The sequence below is a fragment of the Pituophis catenifer genome, unplaced genomic scaffold (genome assembly GCF_029215685.1).
Source record: "Pituophis catenifer annectens isolate HBS135680 unplaced genomic scaffold, rPitCat1.0.hap2 SCAF_6, whole genome shotgun sequence".
NCBI classification, from domain to species: Eukaryota; Metazoa; Chordata; class Lepidosauria; order Squamata; family Colubridae; genus Pituophis; species Pituophis catenifer.
In genome coordinates, this window is record NW_027256886.1 from 55,582,954 (window position 1) to 55,609,021 (window position 26,068).

Below are 26,068 nucleotides of genomic sequence, written 5' to 3' on the forward strand. Positions count from 1 at the left end.
AGGAGAAAAGGACACTAAAGAAAAATTTGTATTCCTGAATTAGATTGAGAACTAGCACGGTATGTCATAAATATGTTTTAAAAAATTTTGGGAAGAGTATTTATGAATATGTGAATTAAAGAACAGAGTAGGCAATGTGGACCTAGTTAGATAAATAGTTTAATCTACTAAAAGCATCTTCCTGCAGAGTAGGGAATCCAACAGAAATCCCTTGGACTTAACTAATATACACTATGTTTCAATACCTCACCAACATTTTATTAGTTTTAATAATTTCAGTAGACTCATGGAAATCAAAACTAGGAAGACTGTATTCCAACTAACAATATTTGCCAAAAACTGGGTCATCAGATCTTTACAACAATTACATAAAAATATATTTGTAGATGGAAAGAATAGAGAGCCACTTAAATCCATTTTGTCAGGGCAATATTCTGTCTTGCTCAGCAGATGCTAACCCATTTTTAAACAGCACTGTATTTTAGCAACTGAAGAAAAGCTCAGTTAACACTAAAAGGATGTGGGTTTTTTAGCCAAACCAAAGAGCTCTCAAAGGACATTAACCCTAGGATCTGTGAAAGAAAAGAGAGTCTACACTAATAAAATAATGTAATTGCCATCCTTACTTTATTCAACATTCAAATGTTACTTATAAAAACATGTCCCTGTTAGATTAGGCTGAAGACCTATCAAATCCAGAATCCAAATAATTATTTTAAGTATGCTGAATATATATGGTGTTCATGATTTCTTTTTCTTTTTCATTTGAATAGGATATCCTTATCCATTATTATGATCTGTTTTGAAAATTCCCTCATGTAAAAAAAAGAAAAGTTTGATAGGTGGCATGGGACAACTATTTGGGAAACATAAAGTCTTTATTCTCCATTTATCCAGCACGAGCCAATTTATAGATAACTAGGTAGACAGTAGTTCTCTCTTTTTGACCAAGCAAAGCAGGAAAGATTGAGAATATACAAATCTGTCCTAATTGTATTGAAAAATCAAATATCAGGCTGAATTCTAATAATTAAAATTGTATCTTACCTTGTATCGCATTTTAGGACATGAATAAATATAAAATCCCATGTAATAATAACTTAGATCAGAGGCCTTTTCATGAAGTTGCCTGGTAAAAGCTATTTCCCTGTAAAATAAAAATACATTTTAATAAATGTATCAAAATATAATACCAGGCTGTGTTCAGAAATACAAATAAATCTACAATAAACTTACATATAATAAAATAAAATGACCTAATTTTTTTCTTTCTGTTAAGAACTTATTACATTTAAGTAAGGGATTCTACATTAAAAATCCCAAATATTTTACTTTAAAAACAAAACAAAACAATTTTGCATGTTGTCCTGGCAAGATGTTAATATGAAACTTAAATGTGAAGTAATTAACAGGAAACTTTTGAAAGTTTAAAAAATAAAATATCAATAAAAGTTACTTTTATTCATAAAACTATGGATGTTTAACCCAATCCTTGTATTCAATAAGATTTAAATAATTTAATAATTTACTATTGTCTGTATTAACTTATTTTTCATCCTTTTATTTGATGAAAAATGTGCAGTATTTCCTTTTTTTCTTATTCAACCTGGAGGCCATTCTGCAGTTTTGCCAATTACATTAGTCACTTGCAGAGAGCTGCTTTTATTCTGCTTAAAAGGACAAAAGATGGACAATTGTGTTCTGACTTCCTGAGTCAGTAAAACACATTAGTCCCAAAAACTTCTTTTATTGCAACAGCTGTGAATTCTGTTCATTCACAGATGAGTCCCAAATAATTGTAAAGAGTCCTTCGGGATAAGGCTGATAATCAGTCACTTTTATCTCCCTTAACACGCTGCCAAAGACCTAATTGGCAAAGCCACACGGAGTCCAGAATCCAGAGCTTCAGACTTTAAACTGAACAGAATTAACAACATTGCTTCCTGCAAAGGCTCATGTGCCTTTGCTCCTCCTTTATGTCTTATGGGAGGGGCCAATCATCTCCAAGCCCTACTCCCAAGTCGTCCCTTTTGTCTTAACTGTTCTTGCCTTCTGGCAGCTCTGCGCATGCATGCACTCGGAACAGTGCCTCGCTGAGGTCCGACTCTGGAGGCTCCGGAGGCAGCATGTACATCCCAGATGGCCTTTTCTCTGCCTTCGACGCAGAGCCCTCGTCCAATCCTTCCCCAGACTCCAGGACTGGCCCATGTTCCTCCCCAGCCTCCTCACTGTCTGACTCTGCTGCCAGTTCCGCAGGTCGCTGGCAGACCAGAACAAATTACCAAATTCTGTCCTCTTTGTACTAGAAAGCCATTTAGCTTTCTAACCTTCATCTAAATTGTTCCAACAAACATAAGGGTTAAGAATCTAACATCTTCATACAGGCACTATAAAGAAATGGAGAACTGAAGCGATTATGAAAGTAAGTTGATATAAGTGGTATCTCCTAATGGAAATAAGAATCAGCTGGCAAGATGATAAACATTTTATAGGGGTGTTATAAATGTTCCTGAATATAAGATCGAAGGCTCAACCATATTCCCATGAAATATAGTTCTTTATCACAGACAGACTCAGATTATCTAGCCTCACCCTCTGCTGGAGGGAAAAAAAACCCTTGATATGTTTAAAACAAAAGAGAAAATTCTGGAAAGAGGTTGAATAAGAAACAGAGGTTTTCAATATTAGATCTTCTGAGAAAAGTATGGAACCTCCAAGAAGCTGGAGAAGTCCAAGAACCCTAAAGGAAAAGATCATTGTTCAGAAAGTCTAACATACAAAACCAGGATTTTTGCTAGGTTTTTTTATTTCTGTTTTCAACATTATGTAAGTCTCTTTATATTTAAATTCTCTATATACATTAAGGAATATATAATTTCAATTTTATCCATATTATAGGTAATATGATGTAAGAAGATATAATTTTTTTTCTCAGAATCTTCTTGTAACGTTCTGAACTCTCTTCTTCTGATCTATAATATTCCAGGTAAACTAGCTCTTCATCTGTAGCAGATCAGCTCTCTACCGCCTGCTCTTCTCTTGTCTCCACTGTAATTTCTGAGCTGCTATATACTGTGATCTGCTAAACTCTGTAATTTATCTTCCTCTCCACTGAATATTTAAATTTTTATTATTAAAGTCCAAAGGGGGGGAGTAATTCTGGAGGTTTTTAAAAGAGGTTTGATGCTACACAGTCAGAAGCAGATACATTGACATTATCTGATTTTGAATTTTTAATCTCCTTAAGAGACAGCATTGTGTATGAGAACCTTAATTTTTTTACCCATTAAGATTACAGGATGGACATAAGGTGAAGCCACCTTAAATTTAAGTGGTAGCAGGAACTACCAACCACATTCCCAAAGAAAAGGCAGGACTAATACATAAGGTCCCAGAGGGATACATAGAAAGGAGAGCAGGCTCTCTAGCTTTTTATCCTGAGGGTCTTAGCAATTCTGTACAAAAAAAAAAAAAAAAAAAAGCAAGTATTTCCCTTCCACACCTATGTTTATTAGATACAAAGAATAGAAAAAAGTGGATTTTTCATACCGATTCCAACTGACTACTTAAATTAGAAGATATAGATATCTAATCTGTTGTAGATCATTGTTCTTCAGTAATAAACTATTTTGCTTCATGTTTAAAATTAAGAGAAATTTACATACAGATTTGGCATAAATTCAGTCCAAGACCCAAACTAAAATTCACAGCAAGGAATAAGTAAATGTTTCACATATATTCTGAATGTTACACATCAAATTCACATAATAGCTTTTAACTATGCAACCTGAGTTATTGTACTATTTACAACTTCTTATAGTATTCAAATGTAAGAAATCAATAGCTATCATATCAATATTACTATTTATTACAGATTTTATTGCCAGCAACACTCAGAAATGGGAATGAACCAGGGGTGAAATGCTCCCTGTTCATACCGGCTCGGGCAAGTAGGTAGCGATGGCGGTAGGCAGATCGGAGAACCAGTAGCAAAAATCCCTGCCCCTGCCCCCCATGCCCAGCTGAGCCGCGCGATCATCAGAGCCTTTTTTTTTCTTTTAAATGGCTCTGACGAGCCAAGCTCTGACAATCCCAGCTGAGTTACCTGCTAATCGGTAGCAAAAATCCTTCCCCCCCTCCTCAGCTTGGTTACCTTAGCTGCTGGTCGCAACGTCTTGCTGTAATCCCTGCAATCCATTGCATCAGCAAGCAACTGAATCTCCCTGCCTGCAATCAAGCAGGCAGGAAGCTGTGGAGTTCAACTCCCAGAATTCCTCAGCCAGCAAAGCAAAGCAAGTGGAGGAATTCTGGGAGTTGAAGTCTACAAGTCTTAAAGTTGCCAAGGTTGGCGACCCCTGTTCTATTGGGTAAGTTTTTTTCCCCTTTGAGAGCTTTAAAAAAATAGTTAATTGGGGTTTCTTTTAGTTCTTCTTTTTTTAGACCTAGCCATTTAAAGTTTAGGAAGTTTTAAATTTAGCTGCTTTTATATAAAAATAAAAATAAATTAAAATAAAATAATATTTGTGCAGCTTTCTGAGATTTAGTGTGTTTCTGTAGTGTTTCACTCTAACTACACAAATACACAAAATTTCACAAGGTTGTATGTGGAATTTTTTTGTGTGTGTAAAGTGTGAAAGTTGGTTTTTTGGGCTTTTTGTGGCTGTGTGAGGTTCCTACATGTTGCAGGGGCCATTTTGGGTCTAGCACAGCTGCTTTTATATTGTGGGTGAGCCAGCTGTGTTGTGTTGTATTGTGTGTGTGTAAAGTGTGAAAGTTGTTTTTTTGGGCTTTTTGTGGCTGTGTGGGGTTCTTGCTTGTTGCAGGGGCCATTTTCGGTCTAGCACATCTGCTTTTATATTGTGGGTGAGCCAGTTGTGTTGTGTTTTGTAGGTTAAAAAAGGGCAAAGAAGTGACATTGACTTGGCCACGCCCACCTGACCAACAAGCCACGCCCTCCCAGTCACCTTACCACCAAGCCCCACCCATTAATTAAGCCACGCCCACAGAACCGGTAGCAAAAATTTTTAGATTTCATCCCTGGAATGAACCCAAACTATAAGGCATAATCATTCTAATTCTCCTTAGCAATATTCAAACACTGAAATTTAAGCAGTTAGATGATTTTAATAAAAAAATCTGACTGGTATATTGTAAACAATATCATAGTTCTTTGTGTGAGTCAATCAAATTGTTACAGAAAATAACCTTAATTATTGTTTCCCAAAGACAAATTATTTCCAATTCATTTCTCATTGCCCACAAAGTAATGTATAAAGTCTAATGACATTTCAGAGTGCCACAAAACTAGTTAATCTAGTTTACTATTTCTTTTGCCCTGTTTTCCTGTATTGAAAAATAACTCTTAAATTCAATGCCATTATAAATCAGATCATGTTTTCAAGCTATTAAATAGCAAGCACAGGAGCAGAAAGCCACATGAAGCCACAGTTAACTATAATGGCCTGGAGTGAGATATAATGAAAGTGAGCTTGATCAAACAAAAGGCCCATTAAATACAGCATCTTACAAAGAACTAGCTCTTTCTTAGTGCTACCATATATAGATTGGATTAGAGAAGTTTTATACCTAATTACATGGCCTCTAACTCTGTTATAACATTGTGAAGAGGCTATGTTGTTCTTCACTAGTAAAACATCTTCAATGTAGTGATTGAACACAGCAGTACAAGGAAGGCTACTATTATCATATCCAATATTATACAAAGATGTGGGTCTGGTTGGGAAACTTTGGTAGATCTTTACTGAGTTCAACAGTTGCATCAAAGGAAAACAGTAACAGTGAAAATCTGTGAGATGGTTCTGCAGGAGGTAAAATAATTTCCCTTGGATCAAATATGTTAAGGTTATAAGCTTTCATGTATTCCTGCAAATGGAAATAGTGTCATTTCTGTTTCCAAGAACACTGTTCAGAAAATAAACAATTCATTTAGCCCACATCAACTTCTATACACTTGTCCCTAGAAAAAGAAAATAAACAGATGCATTCTCAGAGGCACAAGTGACTTTAAAACTAAGCATATAGCAGGAAGTAAGATCCAAATTGACTACTTATTTGATTACTGATCAATTTAGTCAAGAACTGCCAATCAATCTTTGACAGACCATATTAATCTTTAAAAGTTTACTGATATTTTTATATAGCATTCTTTAAATCCTTAGCAAAAAATAACAACAATGCCAATGTAGAATTAAGGCTCATTCAAAAATCATGGAATAAAGCTGGTAACAACTTGTATGTATCCAATGCCTTCTTTGCTTCCTAAGAGTTTGTTAATCCTAGCAACTTCAATTAGTTTATGTGTGCAATTCTACATAAGAATTACTAATCCTCAAATGAATTCACCCTTATATATTGATGGTTTAACAAGCTGACTTCTTAAGTAACTTAGACATAAAAGCACACTGAGCTTAGCTAAACTTTATAGCTTATTATTAAACACAGAGAGACATCAGATACTCCAAATATTGCTTATCAGCAAATAATACATTCTTTCCATTAGGGGAAAAAAGTATTGCAACTGTTAACAGCTATTAGCTACATTAAATGAACTTGATATTGCAACTGACATTTATTGATTTATTGATTGTCTGCCTAAATATCACCAAATACTTCATAATTTGTTGTATCAACCTGTAGTGTTATCTATATAGATGAACACATCTGATTTTTTTTTAATGAGAAACTGAAAGAAACAGAAGAGCATCTTTCAAAGAAGGGGGAAAAAGCCCTTCTGCATCTGTGGAAGAAAGCTGGTCAGGAAAATTAAGATGATAGGCACAACTATAGAAATCAAAGTCTTACCCTTTTGTATATGTGTCAATATCATATACAAATAGAAAAGGGATTGATTGATTCACCGGGGTAAGGCTCCCCCAGCCTTTTTATGCTTATGCAAACTGGCCACTTACACATCTTCACACTTTCCTGGCTTTCATCACAGCTCCTTTGCAACCTCTGTGACTTGTACGTACCTTCCCCAACCCTCTCTTGCTTCTTCATGCTCTTCCCCCAACTTGTGCTTTTCGCAACCTCCTTGTACCTTTTCCAACCTCTGTGTCTTGCTCTTCTTCTGTAACCCCCCTGTCCTGCACACCTTTCATGACCCCTTTGGAGCACAAACACCCATTCATGCCACACCTCTCTCACACCCTGTTGGGGCCTCCCTGATTTATGTTATGTTTTGGTTGTGGGAAGCCTGCAGGAAACTGCATCTCAGTCATGTTTTCACCATAACACTCATGTGTTCTCTAACTGGCCTCTCTCCTCCCACAGAGTGGAGAGCTTGCCTAAACAAGTGATCTCTTCTGAGTGATTTTTTCCAAAGCTCCAGATTTCTAAAATGTGTGAAGTCCAAATTAACAAGTTCATGAACCTGATTAGTCCACTGGCAACTGCTGCCTGTAACTGAAAAGAGTTTAATCAGTTTCACAACTTTGCTTTTTGTTTTCCTTCTAAGAGACTCAGGGTTTGAAGCCCAAAACCCACTAGGCTGGGGGGATCAAACTTGATTTCATGGAGGGCCACATCAGGGTTGTGTTTGACCTGGGTGGGCGTGGCCAGGGTGGTTATAGCCAGCTCAATGTCACTTGTGTCGGGGGCGCCCGTGGTGGCCCAAGTGCTCTACGAGCAAAAACAGGCTCCCGAGCTCCATTTTCAGCTGTGACAGCCTCCTGCAACCCTCTGCCAGCGAAAACGGAGCTCGGGAGACTGCGTGCGGGCCAGATCTAAGCCCCGCATGGGCCGGATCTGGCCCTTGAGTTTGACACCCCTGGACTAAGCAAACAAACAGGACCAGCACATTCCTCTTAATGTGTATTCCTCACTTTACACTATGCCCTGCTTACTCTCTTGTAATCCTTTCCTGTCCAATAAAAGTAAATACAAACATTATTTTTCCCCCTTGCTCTCTAATTTTCCCAGTGCTGGATGAGCATTCCAAAGGCTAGGGGAGTAGGGAAAAAGTGTTATAACATGTGCCCTTTTACCCAGTTTGCTCTTAGTTGAATTCAAGAAACCTTCCCTGCCATTTAGGCTCATTCAGCTGCCTGAGATTGTATCCTTCTGTCACTCTAAAACAAAGGAAAACTGAAATAAATCTGTAAGCACAGTCACTAGGACGTGATTTTTCCACTTTGCGACTACATCACTTAGCAATTGATTTGCTGATTGTGGTCATAAAATGAAGACTATCTGCATTAGAAATATCATTAGATTAGACTTGAATACTTTTAAGTGCAAAAATATGACAAGTGTCTTGTACATATGTCCTTACCTTAAAGCAGAGTAGACACCCAAAGACAGAGAAGAAAAATCAGGATCATAGTAGAGATACACGGAGGATACACACTTCGGAAGAATGTCAATTACACCAACAGCAAGTAGTTTTCCCTCAAGCCAATATTGCTGGTGGAAAGAACCATAGCCACAATCTGGACCATTTGGTAAATGTTCAGCCTAGGAAATTAAGATCATGATAGACGGATCTTGTTTTTATTCAGTACGACTTTTTAAAATTGGTGTTAGCAAGTAGGGGGAAAAAAGTTTTATCAGACAAGAAAACAATGATACTTAAAAAGGCAAATATTTTGAAAAACACATAAATACATATTGAGAAAAAGACTCCTAATCAATAATAAAGGCTATAGTGAGTTCTTTCACAAAAACCTGCAGTAGTAGTGCAGTATGTGAATCAATTTCTGACCCTTTTTTTGCTACTTCTTGTTTGTTTTAAAAAATTAACATTCAAGGCAATCACCTTGAATAATCATCTGCAGTTAATAAGTTTATCTCACAAATGTATTAAGGTTGGGTTTAATGGCTTAAATCAGGGCTGTCAAACTGGATTTCTTTGAGGGCCAAATCAGCACTGTAGTTCTTCATGGGCCGGCCAGGGGGGAGATGGAATGAATGTCTCCTGCAGCACCCTGCCAACAAAAATGCCCCCCCCCGTACCCGATTTTCAGCCTGGACAGCCTCCTGCAGCAGACGGCCTCCTGCGTTTTGACCGGCAGAGTGCTGCAGGAGGCCGCCCAGGCCAAAAAGGGAGCACGGGGGAGTCGCACACGTTCCCCCCCCCCGCTCCATTTTGACTGCCAGAGGCTCCACTGGCCGGTCCTTTACTATTTCCAGGCTGGCCCCACGGGCCAGATTTAAGCATCCCATGGGATGATTGGCTCACGGGCCTGGAGTTTGACACCCCTGGCTTAAATGAACTTGATGAATCTAACATTGTAAATCCTATTTATATTATAATTACGCTTATCTAAATTGTTTTGAGTGTACTGTGATTGGACCAATGTTGAAAAATCAGTATGCTCATTTAATTAATTGGATTTAATTAATCCAGCAAGTATATTCAAATAATTTGAATTTTCTTAGCTTCATCACCAAATAATGATCAGAAGTTTTTCAGAAACCATACTTCAGGGGATATATGGACATACTTGTTGTACCTACTGGCTCCTCCTTAAAAATGCATTCCAGGAAAATATGTGTTTATTCCAAAGCAGCTTGCAATCCAGGAAAATGTGTTCACAATAATCTTTTAGTTTATTATGCCAATTAAACCAGTTGCAGGGATGCCTCTACTAAGCCATCAGCCAACTCCTGGGAATCACACTCACCGCCCTCTAGTCTGGGGTATCTGAATGTGGCTCTTCTTCACTTAGACAGTTATCCTACTACCACTGTTGTCATATGAAGAGATGCCCCTTTACCTAGAAGCTGGGTGTATCAGAATAACATATCTCTCTTCCATCAGAATAAACTTTTAAATAGACGGCTCCAATTTTAACCAGGGTTACCAGATCTAAATTGTCTTGGATTATACAGTGCTAGATATAGTGCCCATTACTAGAGTAGAAAAATGATGCTTTTTTAAAAATAAAAGGTAACAAAATAAGGATTGGAGAGAATTTGGTTGTAACAAGTTCCATAAGGTTGAGATCTGCCCCAAAGCTAGCACTCAGAAATCTGTAAGTAGTCTGAGGAAACAAAGAGGTAAGAATTGCAGAATTGGAACAGATTAAAAAAAAAACAGCCACCACTGAGCCAACAGCACATAAAAGAAATAAATGATCCCTCACATGACTAAATGAACCCTGACAACTGTACTAGTTCCAGTTCCCCTGGGGATTTTTAGGCACAAACATATGAAATCCTTTTCTCCAGATTCTTGCTTCTTGCAGACCTCCAACTAAGACACAATGAGAATAAAAAAATTCAAGTTCTCCTTTGAATTCCTCTATCCCTCCACTATTACTTATTGCAGAGAGTCACTGTCTTTAGAGAGCCTTTAAGAATCATCAGCAAGCCATTCTTTTAAAAATCCAATTACACTTAAGATACTATTCTACCGAAAAATTCCTTACTTATTAAATCAGGCAATATCTTTACAATTTGAATTATATCTGATTATTTATTTATTTATTTATTTATTTATTTATTTATTTATTTATTTATTTATTTATTTTTCAAATTTATATGCTGCCCTTCTCCCGTAGGACTTGGGGCAGCTCACAAAATAAAAACAACACAACAATCCAAATACTAAAATTAGTCAATTTAAAATCCCCAGACAATTAAAAACCCCGCGGCAGATCAGGGAATTCGTTGAAAAAGCCATGTCTTCAGCTCAGCGCGGAAAGTGCAGAGGTCAGGGGCCATCCGGAGTCTGGTGGGTAACCCATTCCAGAAGGTCGGTGTGGCCACAGAGAACGCCCTCATCCTGGGGGCCGCCGGTCGACATTGTCTGGACGACGGCACCCAGAGGAGGGCAGTCCTATGTAAGCGCACTGGGCAGTGGGAGGCCAGTAGGAGATGGTCCTGCAAGTATCCTGGGCCCATGCCATGAAGGGCTTTATAGGTAAGTACCAGCACCTTGAAGCGGATCCAGAGGGCCACTGGCAGCCAGTGCAGCTCGCGCAGGAGAGGTGTTACACGGGAGTAGCGGGAAGCTCCTGTAACAACCCGCGCGGCCGCATTCTGGACCAGCTGGAGCCTCCGGGTGCACCCCAAGGGCAGCACCATGTAGAGGGCATTGCAGTAATCCAACCGAGTTACTAAAGGCAGTTAGGCTATTGAATCCAACTCATGGAATCTAACTCCATACTTAACAAAATGGTCCAAATTAAGGAATGTCCAACAAATGGGTGGTCAGTATTTATTTGAATGTATCCAACTATTGGTGACCTCACCACTTTTTCTTGGGAATTGGTTCTGTTGTCCAACTGTTTTTAACATTAAAAAGTTTCCTTTAACATTCAACTGAAATCTGCCTTTCTATAACTTTTAAGACTTGTGAAAATTGTTTGTTTCAGAACCTAGAGCAACCATTCAGTCTGCCAATTTGGTGGAAACTAAAACTTGGAACATTCTGATTTGAGGTTTCATATAAAATAAAATCTGGACAGGGATGTTGAGCAAAGCTGTTATGTGTTTCCAGTGCAATATATTCCAACAGCTTACCCACAACCAAGTAGCTTTTTCTCCTTCCTTCAGCAACTGTCAACTGATTCAGCACAGTATATACAATCATTTCAGCCCCTTTCTTCCATACTTAGTCACTGATATAAACATATTTTACCAAGCCACTGTCCTCAATCCTCCCAACACTTTCCTTTCCTCCACTAATCTTAGAAGGCTTCTGTCTTTCTTTTGATATTATCGTCCTTTGGTCTCCTATTAAAGTCTGCTTACATCTCTATCAGACGGTGAAACTCTAGCCTGTCTTAACTAAATCTTGGATGCAAGCTCTAAGAAATGCTGAAGAGCTTACTTCCAAGGCTACAATACATAGCATTATATTGGCCACTTGATAATTGTTAAGAAGGTAATATGCATTTGTTTAAAACAATTTTTGACCAGCTTTCAATTAAATTGAAGAAAGGAGGACAGTAAAAATACCCTTCAGTTAATTAACACTTTGGAATTTTCCTGTCCCATAAACACATAATTGGTACAATTGTACATGACAAACAATGCTACAGTATGTGACACTACCCTGAATGTCATAATGTAAAATGATCACAAGTCAATATATTCCATTAAAGGTAAGAAAACTAATCTGTTGAAATATAATTCCAATGATTATTTTTATTTTGGATTTCCCCACAATGTCCCAAAGGCTTCTGGGTTACTGACAACTAAAAACAATAATCCTAACAGGGAATGCAGTAAGAAAATAGGATGTATATAAAGGAGGCTCAAATTAATATTTTGACACTGTACCTCCCAAAGTCTTCAAATCTGCTTTTATTTTGGGGAATATGCGTACATGTATTATACTGAAAAAGAGGGAGATGTACTCTTTTTAACTGGCATATGTAGTTTGTTCAAAAGGTTTTATGGCCTTGAATATGCAACCCTTTTTTATTTAGTCATCTAATCAGAAACATATGCAAGCAGTGCCACACAAAATTTAATTCAAGATTCATAAGTTAAAAACACACATAGAGCAAAGTATAAACAAGCAAGCATACAGCTATACAAAAGAAGAAAAATAATGGGGATCTGCTGTTTTACTTGATGAGTGATAAAAACTTTTTTCCTATTAAGTCTAATGATTCTGACTAGCGTTCATAGCTTGGAGAAATGTAAAAAAAAAAGGTAAGGGTAGATCCAGCAAAGGAAAACAACAAACTCTTCACACATGGCTTCATTCAAAATGCAAAATCTCAAATTACTGGTGCAATTACTGTAACTTGACAATTTCATTATACTCATGTGGTAGTTAACTCTTTAAAGTCTGAAAAAAAGTTATTTTAACCACTAGATATTAAGTCATCAGGAACCTTGGCCTTAAGCTAGCTTTAACTCTCCAGGCTGGGCTCTCTGTTTTTAAGAAGCAAAAAACAATGTTGAAACTGTTAGCTTTCTTTGATTTATATATTTGTGTTTTAAAAAAAAGAAAAGTGCTCAAGCATAAGATTCTTTTAGGCTTTGTGAATTTCAGATTTATCTTTTGCAAAACAGAACAAAATGTATTCCTTATTTATTCTTTATTCTTTGCTGTGTATATGCCTCCAAGTATTTTGGTCACAACATTATAAAAACAGTTACAATGCTTTTTAAACAGAGTCCACAACTTGCCCCCGAAGCAGATCCAGACAGCCTTTTAATGCCTAGAGAATTGCACTTTGGTATTTTTGGCTGTTCAGATACTTCAGTTAGTAGAGTGATAATGAAGAATGGCTAACCCAAGATTTTAAGGATTTGGGGAAATCTTTTTTTTTTTTTTTATGATGTGACCCTCTGGAAGGAGGTCCCCCATTATCTTCTCAACTCCCATTGTAATGATATTCTGGAAAGCCTTACTAATGTAGCTGTTTATCCAGTCATTGAGCTAGGCTGGATCAGACATTGTGATGTTTTAGGTATGTTTTACTTAGTTGCTAGATTGCTATTATTTTGTGTAATTTTTACACTTTTTTTGGCTAATATTCTATATTCTTTTTTATGTGTTTATTGTTGTGAACTGCCCAGAGTTGGTTGGAATCAGAAGCATTCAAATGGAAATAAATAAATAAAATTTTGGCAGAGACCGGCATAGGGGGATTGAGAAAGTCAAAATGGCAGCTGTGACTGCATTTCCTCCATTTCCTCTTTTTTGCATATTTCTTGATACATGTATAAAATGGGTAGAGCTTTGATCACATAGATGCAAACAGCATATTGAACCCCTCTTTCCATAAATACCTCTGTACATGTTTTTGAATTTCTACCAAAACATGGCAGGCAACTATGGTTCCAAAGACTTCAAAGACAGATCCTGAAGGTCATCTGCAAAATTACATTCCATTTCTGCTCCCAAAGATTATTCCCAATAAAGTAATACAAAGACTGTGCCATCTGAATATATGTATATATTCTTATAAACAGTTGAGAGCTAAATCACTGTAATATGTAGATACAATGAAACCCCTAAGTGTTCCCTTTTTATAAATATAAGCTACTTTTCCTACTAATACATGTGTGAGAGTGTGTGTGTGTGTGTGTGTGTGTGTGTCCACAAGAAATCTCACCACAGCCCTAAGAATTCTCATTTTGCTTTGCCTTGTAAATTCATTCCACTATCATTTATCACATATAGCCATCTGTACCATTTATTCCATAGCAATGAATCCTGGGATGGATTAAATTGCTACTCAGCTCAATTCATTTGCGGTCATTAACCGATATAACCTATTCAGTTTTATCTGAAAAAATAAGTAAAGGTCTTGAGGCTTTAAGAAGCTCAATTTATTCCCAAACTTTAAATTAGCCACTTATGGTTGTATAGGAATGTTAGGTAGCTAAGAAAACATCAGCAAAAGATCAGCAAAAGATCAGCCATCAACTGAACCCATGTTAGGGTTAATTATAGAGATCAGAGAGACTAAACTTGAACAGGAAGCCAAATACTCTGTATGTATGTGTGTGTGTGTGTGTGTGTGTGCGTGTGTGTGTGTGCGTGCGTGCGTGCGTGTGTGTGTGTGTGTGTGTGTGTGTCAAAGACCTGGGATAGGCAGATGTTGTGGTTTGAGGGTGTAAAAGTATTGTCCCAGGATGTAAGCTGTTCCAAATAAAGCTCTTTTTTCCAATTAACTGATGGTGATTTTGTCAATGCCAATGATGCTCCTTATGTTTCGGATTGCATCCATGGTGCCTACTCTTTTTGCTTTATTTTGCCACTGTTATTCTACTTAAATTTGTAGATCTTCGTATTTTGTGATTTTCTCCAGTTCTTTCTCTTCTCTTCTACAGTCTCCAACTATTGCAATGTCCAATATCTAGGCTTATCTGTTTGAATTCTAAAGTCCCAGAGCACTTTCTATATTTGTATTACCGTATTTTTCGGAGTATAACCTTAATTTTTGGGGAGGAAAATAAGAAAAAAAGATTCTGCCTCTGCCTACAAGCATCCATCGGTATTCATCTGGCTAGTGGCTTGTCAGTGTGTGAGAGAGTTCATGACTTGGAAGACATGGTAACCAAGGTGAGTCAATGAATAGGCGTAGCAACTAAGTCAGCCAATGAGGGCTATTTGGAAACAGTATTTGCTGTGTGAGCAACAAGGAGACTGTTTATCTATTCTGTACTAAAGCTGCATATTGTGCTGAGCTCTGAAACTAAAACTAAAACTAAAACTCCTCTCCTCTGCTTGTGTTTTGCTTGTATTTATTACCACATTGGAAAACCTGCTTTTGGTATTGTATATTTACTTCATGGGTTATATTATATATAAAGAGAAGTTATTGAATCCTGATGAATTAGTTACTTGCATGTGCTTTCTGGATGTGATTGCTGCTGCAAACTCTGACACGTCCTTGCAGCAAATAGTGAACAGCCAGGTCAGCTGCCAGATCAGCCTGAATCAGGCTGCACATTATTGTAGCCTGATTCAACACAAGCAGTTGATTGACGGGTGGATCAGCTTCCTGGAATTCCCCCAATCAGCTGTTCCAGGCTGCAGGAATTGCCACAGACCATCGCTGCTTCCGTGCCTCGTGTTTTTGGCCTCTGTGCCTTGTGTGTTCAGTCTCCGAACCAGGGGTGAAATGTAAAATTTGCTACTATCGGTTCTGTTGGTGTGGTTTGGTGGCGGTGGGGGTAATGTGACTGGGTGGGCGTGGCCAACTTTTTTTTTTTTTTTAAAAAAAAGCTTTGAAAAGCTTCTGCCGATCAGGCAACTCAGGTGAGATCGTCAGAGAGACTTTTTAAAAAATGCTTTGAAAAGCCTCTCTGATGATGAGGCAACTCAGCTGGGATCGTCAGAGACTTTTCAAAGCATTTGTTTTACCACCTCTTCAGCTAAGAGGTTGCAGAAAAAAATGCTTTGAAAAGCCTCTGACAATCCCAGCTGAGCCGGGATATTCATTTTGACATTCCCTCACTTGCACATGCCATAGAATTCTGTTTACAGTTCCTAGTAATCACGTATATCACATATCGGACAAAAAAACCCAAATGTTGCTTAACTTTGAAGTGAGATTAACATATCACTAGCCTGTATTTGTAAGCTGTCCAGAGTTGTTTGGCACTAAGATGGATGACATATAAATTATATAAATAAATATAAATATTTTCGTTAAAACATGCTGCTTAATAGATCTTCGTATATGAAGATCTATTAAGTACCAAAAAGCTCATCAACTGTTTACAGATAGACAGAAATATCAAGCTAAAGAATGTGCACTTCAATTTTAAGTAATGTATTCATAAAATAAACAAAAATATAAAACTTATCAATCCTTTTCTAGTGAAACTCAAAGAATTAAATCAACAATAACAAAATTAATTCAATGCTAAATTAGTGGAACTGAGAACATTTCATTTTCTCTATTATAAATATAGTAGCAAACTTTAGATACTGAAAAGAAACTATATGTTGTATTTAAATAATACAAAGATGTAGTGTTAAAGGTAATTTCATACCTCAAGTGGTGAATCACAGAGAAATCGCGTAAACTGTATTTGATGTATTTATCAGAAGTTCAGATCACCAGAAGTGTCAGATCAACATGAAACAATGAAACACACAAATAGAGTAAAATAAGTTAATATTATTTGCAATGCATTATTATACAATATTATTGAAAAGAGTATCTTAATGCTTAGTGATTTTCTATTATTAACTGTGAACTGATGGAATAAATCAACAATTTATTTCAAGTCTTGTATCAATACAGAGAATAGCAATAATAGAGACAGTTCATGTCTTAATATTAATAGGAAGAGTTACTTGTTGAGATAGGCAAATATATAAATAAATATTTTTGTAAATTTAGCTCTTGAAAATCTATAACTGTTACTATGTTGCCTGCCTGTGTGATTCATGTATAATGAACTAGATTATGTTTTATTTTTTTACTTTAACAAATGCATCTAAAAGCATTCAAGTGGCTTTTATTTCATACAGTGGATAGATTTTAAGATACTAATATTACAAATTTAAAACTGTAGGGCAGGGGTGTCAAACTCAAGGCCCGGGGGCCGGATTCAGCCCTCGGGGTGCTTAGATCTGGCCCATGGGGCCACCCTTGAAACAGCAAAGGACTGGCCCGCAATGCCTCTGCCAGTGAAAATGGAGCTTAGGAGGGCCGCAGATGGCTCTCCTGACCTCTGTTTTTGCTGGCAGAGGATTTCAGGAGGTTGTCGCAGCCGAAAACAGAGCTCTGGAGCCCGTTTTCTCTGGAAGAGCACTCGGGCCACCACAGGCACCCTCTACACAAGTGACATTGAGCTAGCCACACCCAACCTAGCTCCCCCAAGGTCAAACACAACCTTGATGCGGACCTCAATGAAATCGATTTTGACACCCCTGCTGTAGGGCAATCAGATGGACAAACTAGGACCATATAAAATCTATAAGGGCTATTGTCAAGATAAGATATTTAGGCAGTTGTAGCTTTGAGATGGAACATATCAGTAAGTAGCACTTTAAAAGTCCACCGTAAATGTAGACAGTTGTTAAACAACTATGGTATCTGTACTAATTAAAATGCTCTTGCCTTGATCTTAATAGCTTATTTATCCTGCTTTCTTTGTTTTTTATTTGTATCCTACTTTTATTACTTTTACAAATAAGGTGGTGAACATGTCCAACATACCTTCCTCCTCCCATTTCCCCCACAACAACAGTCCTGTGAGGTGGGTTGGCTGAAGGAAAGTCACTGGCCCAAAATTTCCCAGATGGCTTTCATGGCTAAGGGGGAACTTGAACTCAGTCTCCTGCTTTCTAACCTGGTGCCTTAATCACTAGGCCAAAGTGGCTCTCTACACAGAAGCAATGTAAGACAGAAGCAATATAATCCACTCAGAAACATATTTTTTTTTAAAAAAAAGATGAAGTTTCAAATTTAACTTGAGTACAGAAATAGTTCTGAAGAATTTATGAGAACACAAAGAAAACAAAGTTACAGATATGTTCAAGAAAGCTACTTCAGCAAAATATTCTTATAGCAGCCATGTGCATTCATGAAGATTAGGATATAGCATATAATAACCTAAAATTTTTCTGTTTGTATGTGAGTGTATATATTGTTATAACAAAATAATGTCCAATTCAATGTCACATTGCATGTGTGCGTATATAGTTGTATGTGTGTATATATATATTGTTATAACAAAAGAATGTCCAATTCAAATGTCGCATTGTCGGATAAATTGATGGTGATGTGTCTTTATAGAAAAGGTTTTTTAAAAAATCTGGAAAATCCCATTTGTTTATTCACTTTTATTTATGGCAGTACTGTGAGCAGAAGGCAGTAATCATATGAAGCCAAGGTACACAACTGTTCATACTACAGAAATTGTAACTAGGTAAGCAAAAGAAGACTAGCTATCAAAGTCATGATACAAAACAGACAAAAGAAATGGGGGGGGGGAATCAAAGGAAGCCTAACTATGCAGGTAAATACTCCCCCCCCCCAAAGATATACTAAAAGACAGATACAAACATGGCTAAAAGTACCGGTGTCACTCCACTTTTTCTGAAAGAATCCCAATTGCCATGAAATCAGTTGGAACTAACACAAGTGCATGGCATCCATCATTCTTTATTGCACTGCAAGACAGATTTTAAAGAATCAAATTCTCCCTTGAACAGTACAGGTAGTCCCCGATTTACAACCGTTCATTTAGTGACTGTTCAAAGTTACAACACCACTGAAAAAGTGGTGGTTTCACAGTTAACAACCTTTGTAGCATCCCATGATCATGTGATCAAAATTCAGATGCCTGGGAACTGGTTCATACTTATGACTGTTGCTATATCTCGGGGTCATGTGATCACCTTTCCCAACTTTCTGCCAAGCAAAGTCAATGGGGAAGCCAGATTCACTTAAGAACCGGGTATTAACTGATCAACTGCAGTGGTTCACTTAACAATTGAGGCAAGAAAAAAAAGAACTGAGGTCATAAAAACAGGACAAAACTCACTTAATTCATGTCTCATTTAATAACAGAAATCTTGGTCTCAATTGTGGTCATTAAGTCGAGGACTACCTGTATTTTTTTTTCTGATGCCATTTTTTATTTTTAATTCAACCCAAAGAAAGTATAATTAATCCACAAAAGAACAGTAAATATTTACAATCTATTTAGCAATTAAAGGAAAAACTTCTATAAACTTAAATCAGTCCTGAAGACAATGAAACAATGTAGCATTCACTTATTCACAACCAAGCTGTTCCAAAGACTGAATAAATTGAAGCTGTTTATAAACCTTAGGAGAAAATTGTTGGTTTCATTATTCTAATTATACTCCTGAATTTGAAAGTAGTTAAGTAGCTTGCTGAAAATCCATTCAGATCTGAGAAACAGTCTTTTGTAATAGGAACTGCCTGTTTGGCTTTTATGTAAACTTGCTAATTCCTTAATTATACATAAGATCAATTGGTAAATAGAGTGTAATTAAATACAATTTTTTTTCCATTAGAAATATTTTTCACACTGTAGGACTTCCAAAATTTTAATTCTAGATTTCTATTGGTCAAGAAATATTACGACATTACCTAAATATTTGTTCATATTCAAGATTATACACTATATTCTTTCCTTTAAGAGTATTTTCACTATTTATTATTAAGATAACTATATGAAAGCTATAACAACCAATCACTGTTCTGTGGTTCTTGAGAGCACACAAATGATTTAATACTATGATTAGATCTGTCTCCTAAAGAGAGATTCCTTAACTACAACTACTTATCTAAGTAACTATTAATTGGTTTTGTGATATCATTATATCTTATATACCATCATTAACCTGCTATGAATCTAGCAGAATCAAAGCATAGTAAATAAATATCTGGACCAATTGCTAATAGTTCACAAAGCATGTTTTAAACTGCAGATTTGTTTCAGATATTTATGCTCTAAGGGGGAGGGGGGGGAAATCTGTTCTTATTCCCAACTACTTTCTTTTCCTTTACGTTCCATTTCCCTTTTTAAACACTCAACTGTATGTTGGGGGTGGGGGTAGAGTAATGAAGAAAGGAAAAGACTATTCATAACCAGTTCAGTCACACTGGTGCAGCATTTTCGGCAGAGAATATTTTTCAGGTCTTTAAATAAATTTCCTTCCAAAACAAATATTTGACTAAGCTCAAGGTAAGGAGCTTGTCCAGTTTTGCAGTGGAAACTGAGCTACGTAGTATTTTTTTTTCCTATAAACTTGTCATTTTGAAATATACCAAAAGTAATGGTGAAAATGTTTGCTCCATTAAGTAAGTATTGCAATAAAATAGTTTGCTGTAGCTATTTAAGAGAACTACCCACCAACTTATGATCATGTATGGAAATGTTTTCTAACTGGTGCAATTGCCATTTGGTTTGCTTTGGTTACCTTGCAGATGTAAACTGTTTCTTCAGAAGACCTGGAACACCATAAAGGGTCTTAATAACCAGCCCCATTATAGGAGCTGTGCATGGTAGGCCCAAAATAGTAACACTATATTATCAAATGCAGTTAAAGAAGACAGAAATTTATTTTAAGGTTAAAAAAAAAACTGTAATCAGATACAAGTTTTCAGCACACATAATTAGCTCAAGCAGGAACCCAATTTTCATCCCATATTAAAAATCTCATTAAGAAACAGCACTACAATATAGCAATATGGATACTAAATATATTCTGTTTATATGCACCAGCTAAAGTTTTGTCTGAAGATGGAATTACAAACAGTCGTAGCAAATTGTAGAGTATTCTTTAATAAGCATTCGGGCTTTCTGAGAACGAACGTGGTTGGTGGTGTCAGAACTTTCAGTTGACTTGCCAGAATGAAACAAACATTTAAAATTAAGGTCATACTTACTTCCCCTGGCCAGCTGCAGGGGAATATCTTTATTAATCTTTATTAAATTTATATGACACTCTTATTGCCTAGCCCAGTGATGGCTAACCTTTTTGCCATCACTTGCCAAAAGCGAGGTATGTGCAGGGGGGTTACGCACGTGTGTGCCCGCACCCGTAATTCTACGCCCCCTGCCCCCCGTGCATGCACACATGACTGCTCCCCCCGCTTTTGGCACGCGATGGCACAGTGGGCCCAGTAGGCCCGTTTTTTGCTCTCCCCAGGTTTCAGAGCCTTTCTAGGAGCCTGGGGAGGGTGAAAACGTCCTTCCCCACCTCCCCGGAGGCCCTCTGGAGGCCGGAAACAGCATGTTTTTTGGCTTCCGGTAGGCCCAGAAGGCCCGAAAATCAGCTGGCCAGAGCTGAGCTCACACGTGCCATAGGTTCACCATCACGGGCCTAGGCCCTAGGCAGTTTACAGCATAATAAAAATAGCAAGATAAAACATGAAACAGTTAAGATCATAAATATTAAAATTAACAAAGGTGGCAAGGAAGGTACACAATATTAATCCAAACTTGTAAGAATTCAAATTTTCTATCTGCCCAACTCCTTTAATGTTAATTCCTTGATCATATTTTCATTGAAAAAGTAAAAGGGCGGGGAGAAAGAGAAGGAAAGGTGAGCTCATTTCAGATACCGGAAATCTTCAATGTTTGCCCCAAAATACCTTAAATGCATTTTCCTTTTGGAAGCCTATGGTAAATTATCATCATCTAGAGGTCCAACAGAGGTGATGCACTTAGCAGTGCGACCTTAATGTTCTTTGAATACTACCAAGGATCTCTATGGTGTTAATGAACCATTCAGAATAGTAAAGTAGTAAACCACAGAACAATACACCTACCTTTGGTAAAATGTATAGCATTCAGTACAATCCTTTCAAACATGAATAGTAAATAATTGTAAAAAACACCAAGCACTGTGCAGTAACCCTGGATTGCTTGCAGTACCATCTCAGAGGAAATTCCATTCTATTAAAATACTATAATAAAGACTAGAAGTTTACCTGGGAGAAACTCTGTGTTATTTGCAGAATAGATCTGATCAAGGAGCCTGGACAGTATAAAGGTTTTTGCTGATACTCACTTAGTACATGAATTCCAAGATCAATGAACAGAAAGACTAGGGACAACATGCAGGTAGCTAAAATAGGCATGGGTTGCCTAAGAAAACAGGGAAGGTATTTGGATACGTAACAGTAGAACTATTTCAAAATTCTGATGTACTGTAGCTGTTCATGTGTACTTTATAAACGTTCCTATTAATTCAATTACCTCCCTCTCTATTCGGGGTTGAATAGGTGTGACTGGATGGAGTTGTTCCTATTAATTCAATTAATTTCTAATAATGATATGAAACAGCTATGAACAACAATCTAACCGGTCTTCAGCTGTCAGTTCTTAAAATAAGTGCATTACAGGTGGTCTTCGCTCAATACTTGTTCAGCAATCAAACTTGCAAGGTGCTGAACAAGTGGTATTTACACAACGGGTCCTCTGAGTTCTGGCTTCTGCAACATGTGATTGCCATCTGCAATCTTCTTTGCTGGCTTCCGACAAGCAAAATCAATGAGGAAGCTGACAAGAGATCACAAATGATGACCATATGATGTCCTCACTTAATGACTCACAATGATTTGCTTAACAGCAACCAGGAGTGCCAGAATTTCCACTGCTAAACAGCACAGTCATGTGGTGTCATGCTCTACCACATCACTTAGTGACAGCAATTCCAAACCCAATTTTGGTCATTAACCAAGGACTTCCTATATGGAACAATTCTGGTCTATTTATCACCCATGGTAGAAGTTTCTTAATAATTTATTGTTTCAGCTACACGTAAAATCCACATAGGATTATCATGTCCTTGCAGCTTACTTTTCCAGATTCCAGTTTACTAAAAAAGTGATATAGTTACATTTAAATTCCATTGAAATATAAAATTAGCTTAACTTAAATTGCATAAATTTTATTGAAATCTCAGAGCATCTCATTTAATTTGAATCTAACCACAGAGTATAGGAATCACCATTCTACTTCTTGCAATTAGAATTGTTATTCAGAGTTACCTGCTTGCTTTAACCATCTGGGCCAGTACAATTTTCCTCAATCATCTTTATGACTATTCAGAAATAATTTCTATTAATTCCATGGGACCACAAGTAATCTCTTGAATAGATCTACCCCAGCTGCAATCTGAATATTTGTTTTATTTCCTTCTTTAGTTCATGTGCATGCAGATTCAGGGGTTCATATATCTAATTTAACTGATTTGAACATTTACAGTTGTTGATGTATGACATGTATTAATGTTTTTGCTAAAAATAATTCAGATGTTGTCATATATTATTTTAGGTAAAGAACACTTAAATTCAGCTTCTAATGATTTCATGGAGACAACCATAATTTTTATTAGTAGCAGTAAGGAAAATACTGTGACACTGTTCCCTTCTGAGTTATTTTTCTAACTTAGAATCCTGGGTTTCCCTGTCAATCTTCCATCCAGGTGTTAACCAAAGTATTTCTGATTAGCTCCAACAAGGTGGGACTGATGGACTGACTCTTGGAAACTCTACGGACTCTTTCTTTTATCAGGATTTATTTGGGCTCCTGTTTTTAGTTTAAACAAGATTGGGAAAAATATTGCTTTGAAAGATTAGATCGATCTGAATGACTGGAAATAAGTCCATTCATGTTTATTTATAACATTAATAATATGGACAAAAAAAATACATGCAATAAACTGTACCTGGTCCTCGTCACATTCAAGAGGAGTGTCCTTGTGTATCGTCATCTGATACTTGGCAAATAAAGTGGCAGACTGAGTAAAAGATGAACTGAACTGTGGGTCCTCAAAAGAAACTGGTACTAACCTCACCTTCAGAGCAAGGGAAAATACAATATTTTATTTAAATTTGTCCTAATACTCCTGAAGGGTAGGCCAGGCTATCATCTCCTCAGATCCATTTCAAAGCCTCTGCCAAGAAGACACACAAGGAACCCATATCAACCACACACAACCCCCCCCCACCATTTTACATGCTAACTTGTTTCTACCATGTTAATAGTCTATGCTGAGACTCCACAGAATAGGCAGCATACAAATATCTGTGTAAATGTAAATAAATACTACACAGAAATGATAAAATACAATTTGTACATAGATGAAACTGTAAAACTTTGTGGCATTTAATAATCTACACTTCTGAGGAAGCCAAGAGTTTTAGTATTTGAAGTTTACTTTGATACTTCCGTTTTCAAGTTGTGATCTGAATTCACTCTGATCAGTATTCTCTACCTGCATCAATGAGTGGTAAATATGTTCTAAGGAAAATCTTCTGTTCACACACAGAACAACATCTACCAAAGGGTACTTTCTCCATGAATTGATTCTCCCTTTAAGGAGTCTGTTACTATTGATATACTGAGGTTATCTGAAATTTTCCAACAATCAAAGCTGCTATCATAAAAAGTTTCTCAAAAAAGATTTTTTTCTTTTTCCAAAGGAAAATGAATGTTTCAATCTTAATTGAGCAAAACAAAAGACATAATCCTTATTTCTTAATTTGTAGAGCTGTACAGTATGAACAAACTATAAGCAAAAGTATGAAATGTAACTGGGGCAGCAGTCCAAATTCTAATTATCAGAGCCAATTTCTAGTAATTTCTGAACCTCTGCCATTATTCCATTCATGTGCCAAAATAAGAGCTGATAATGAATGCTCTTAATGCCAAAGGAGTTATCCATAATCTGTGACACATCTTTAATAACCAGTCATTCTAGCAGACCCTCGCCTATCACACAATTAACACAATACCAATCATTACCTTAAAAGGGTTTTAATTCAACTAACATTAAAAAGCACTAACATTTTCCAAATAATTTCCACACGCTATAAAATGTTTACTAGGTCACTTTTTAAAAAAGTTTTTTTTGTCTGTACTGAATTTACATATTCTGCCACATGAGAGAAGATAAGAGAGATGAAAATGGGCTGAAAACTGAGAAGTGAGGGGGAAAAAAGACTGAAAGTTTTACTAAGAAGAAGAAACAGTTAAAGAACGAAAGAAACACAATAATAAATGGCATTATGGGCAAACCAGCATCATTTAGTACCAGCAGGATTCTTAAGAATGAATACAGGTAGTCCTCAATTTGTGGCAATAATATCAGAATTTCCATTGCTAATCAAGGGGATTATTCATTGAGTCATGCTTGATTTTACAACCCTTTTTGTAATGTTTGTAAAGCAAATCACTGCAATTGCCAACACCCAAATTTTGATCATGCGACCACGGAGATGCTGCATAAGTGCAAGGACCAATGGTCATAAGTCACTTTTACAGTGCCCTTGTTAATTTTGAACAGTCACTAAAGGAATGGTTATAACTCAGGGACAACAGGTACTGAATACTAACTATAGATACTAAACTTTGCCTGGCTTAATTTGTGACTTTTATGAAACATTTAGAGCACCCACGAAAAACTAGCAAAATAGCATTTGAATGAAAAATCAAATGCAGGCAACCAGAAAAATCAAGTGTGTACCAATTGCACCCTTTAGTAGATGAAAAGGCTCTCCTAATAATCACTCACATTTTAGTCACCTCAGATGGACTATTCCAATGCATTCTATACAAGGCTGCCCTTGAATAATATCTAGAAGCTGCAACTGGTACAAAATGCAGCAGTGTAGAGATTTATAGATGCTTTTCCATAAGTTACATTATTTCCAGTATCTTTCTGAGTCAAATTCAACATCCTGGTGGTTATCTATAAAATTCTCCATGATATGGGGACAGGTTGTATGCAGGATTTTCTCTCCTCAATCATGACTACCTCTGACAGAAGAGGTACGCTATGAAAGAGTGCTACCTGGTAGGATCCAGAAAGCTTTTCCTTTCACAGCATTTGTCTTGGAGATCAGATTGTCCCCAACTTGTTTAATCTTTCACAAGTCATGGGCTTGAACTTGGGGTCGAAATGTCTGCTAGAGCCTAATGAGTTAGTTTTATTGAAATATTTGGACAGGTAGCCCTCGACTTACAACCACAATTGAGCCCAACATTTCTGTTGTTAAGTGAGACATTTGTTAGTAGTTTTGCCCGCAGTTTACAATCTTTCTTGACACAGTTGTTAAGCGAATCACTCCAGTTGTTAAGGTAATAACACGGTTGTTAAGTGAATCTGGCTTTCCCATTGATTTTGCTT

The 26,068-nt window shown here is 36.9% G+C and overlaps 1 protein-coding gene across 5 annotated transcripts in view; it reads right to left on the reverse strand.

Annotated features, from left to right (window-relative positions):
• The window catches only part of ATE1 (arginyltransferase 1), a 63,577-nt gene that overhangs the window by 23,449 nt on the left and 14,060 nt on the right, over positions 1-26,068 (reverse strand). For 4 of the 5 annotated variants that reach the window (XM_070946547.1, XM_070946544.1, XM_070946546.1 and 1 more), the window contains 3 exons: positions 16,435-16,467; positions 8,294-8,475; positions 1,048-1,147 (listed from right to left, as the gene is read on the reverse strand). In XM_070946547.1, coding sequence (XP_070802648.1) covers positions 1,048-1,147; positions 8,294-8,475; positions 16,435-16,467 — 315 coding nt within the window. Of the gene's footprint in view, positions 1-1,047; positions 1,148-8,293; positions 8,476-16,434; positions 16,468-23,605; positions 23,735-26,068 lie in introns of all 5 variants that reach the window. The other variant, XM_070946545.1, reaches the window with a different exon arrangement.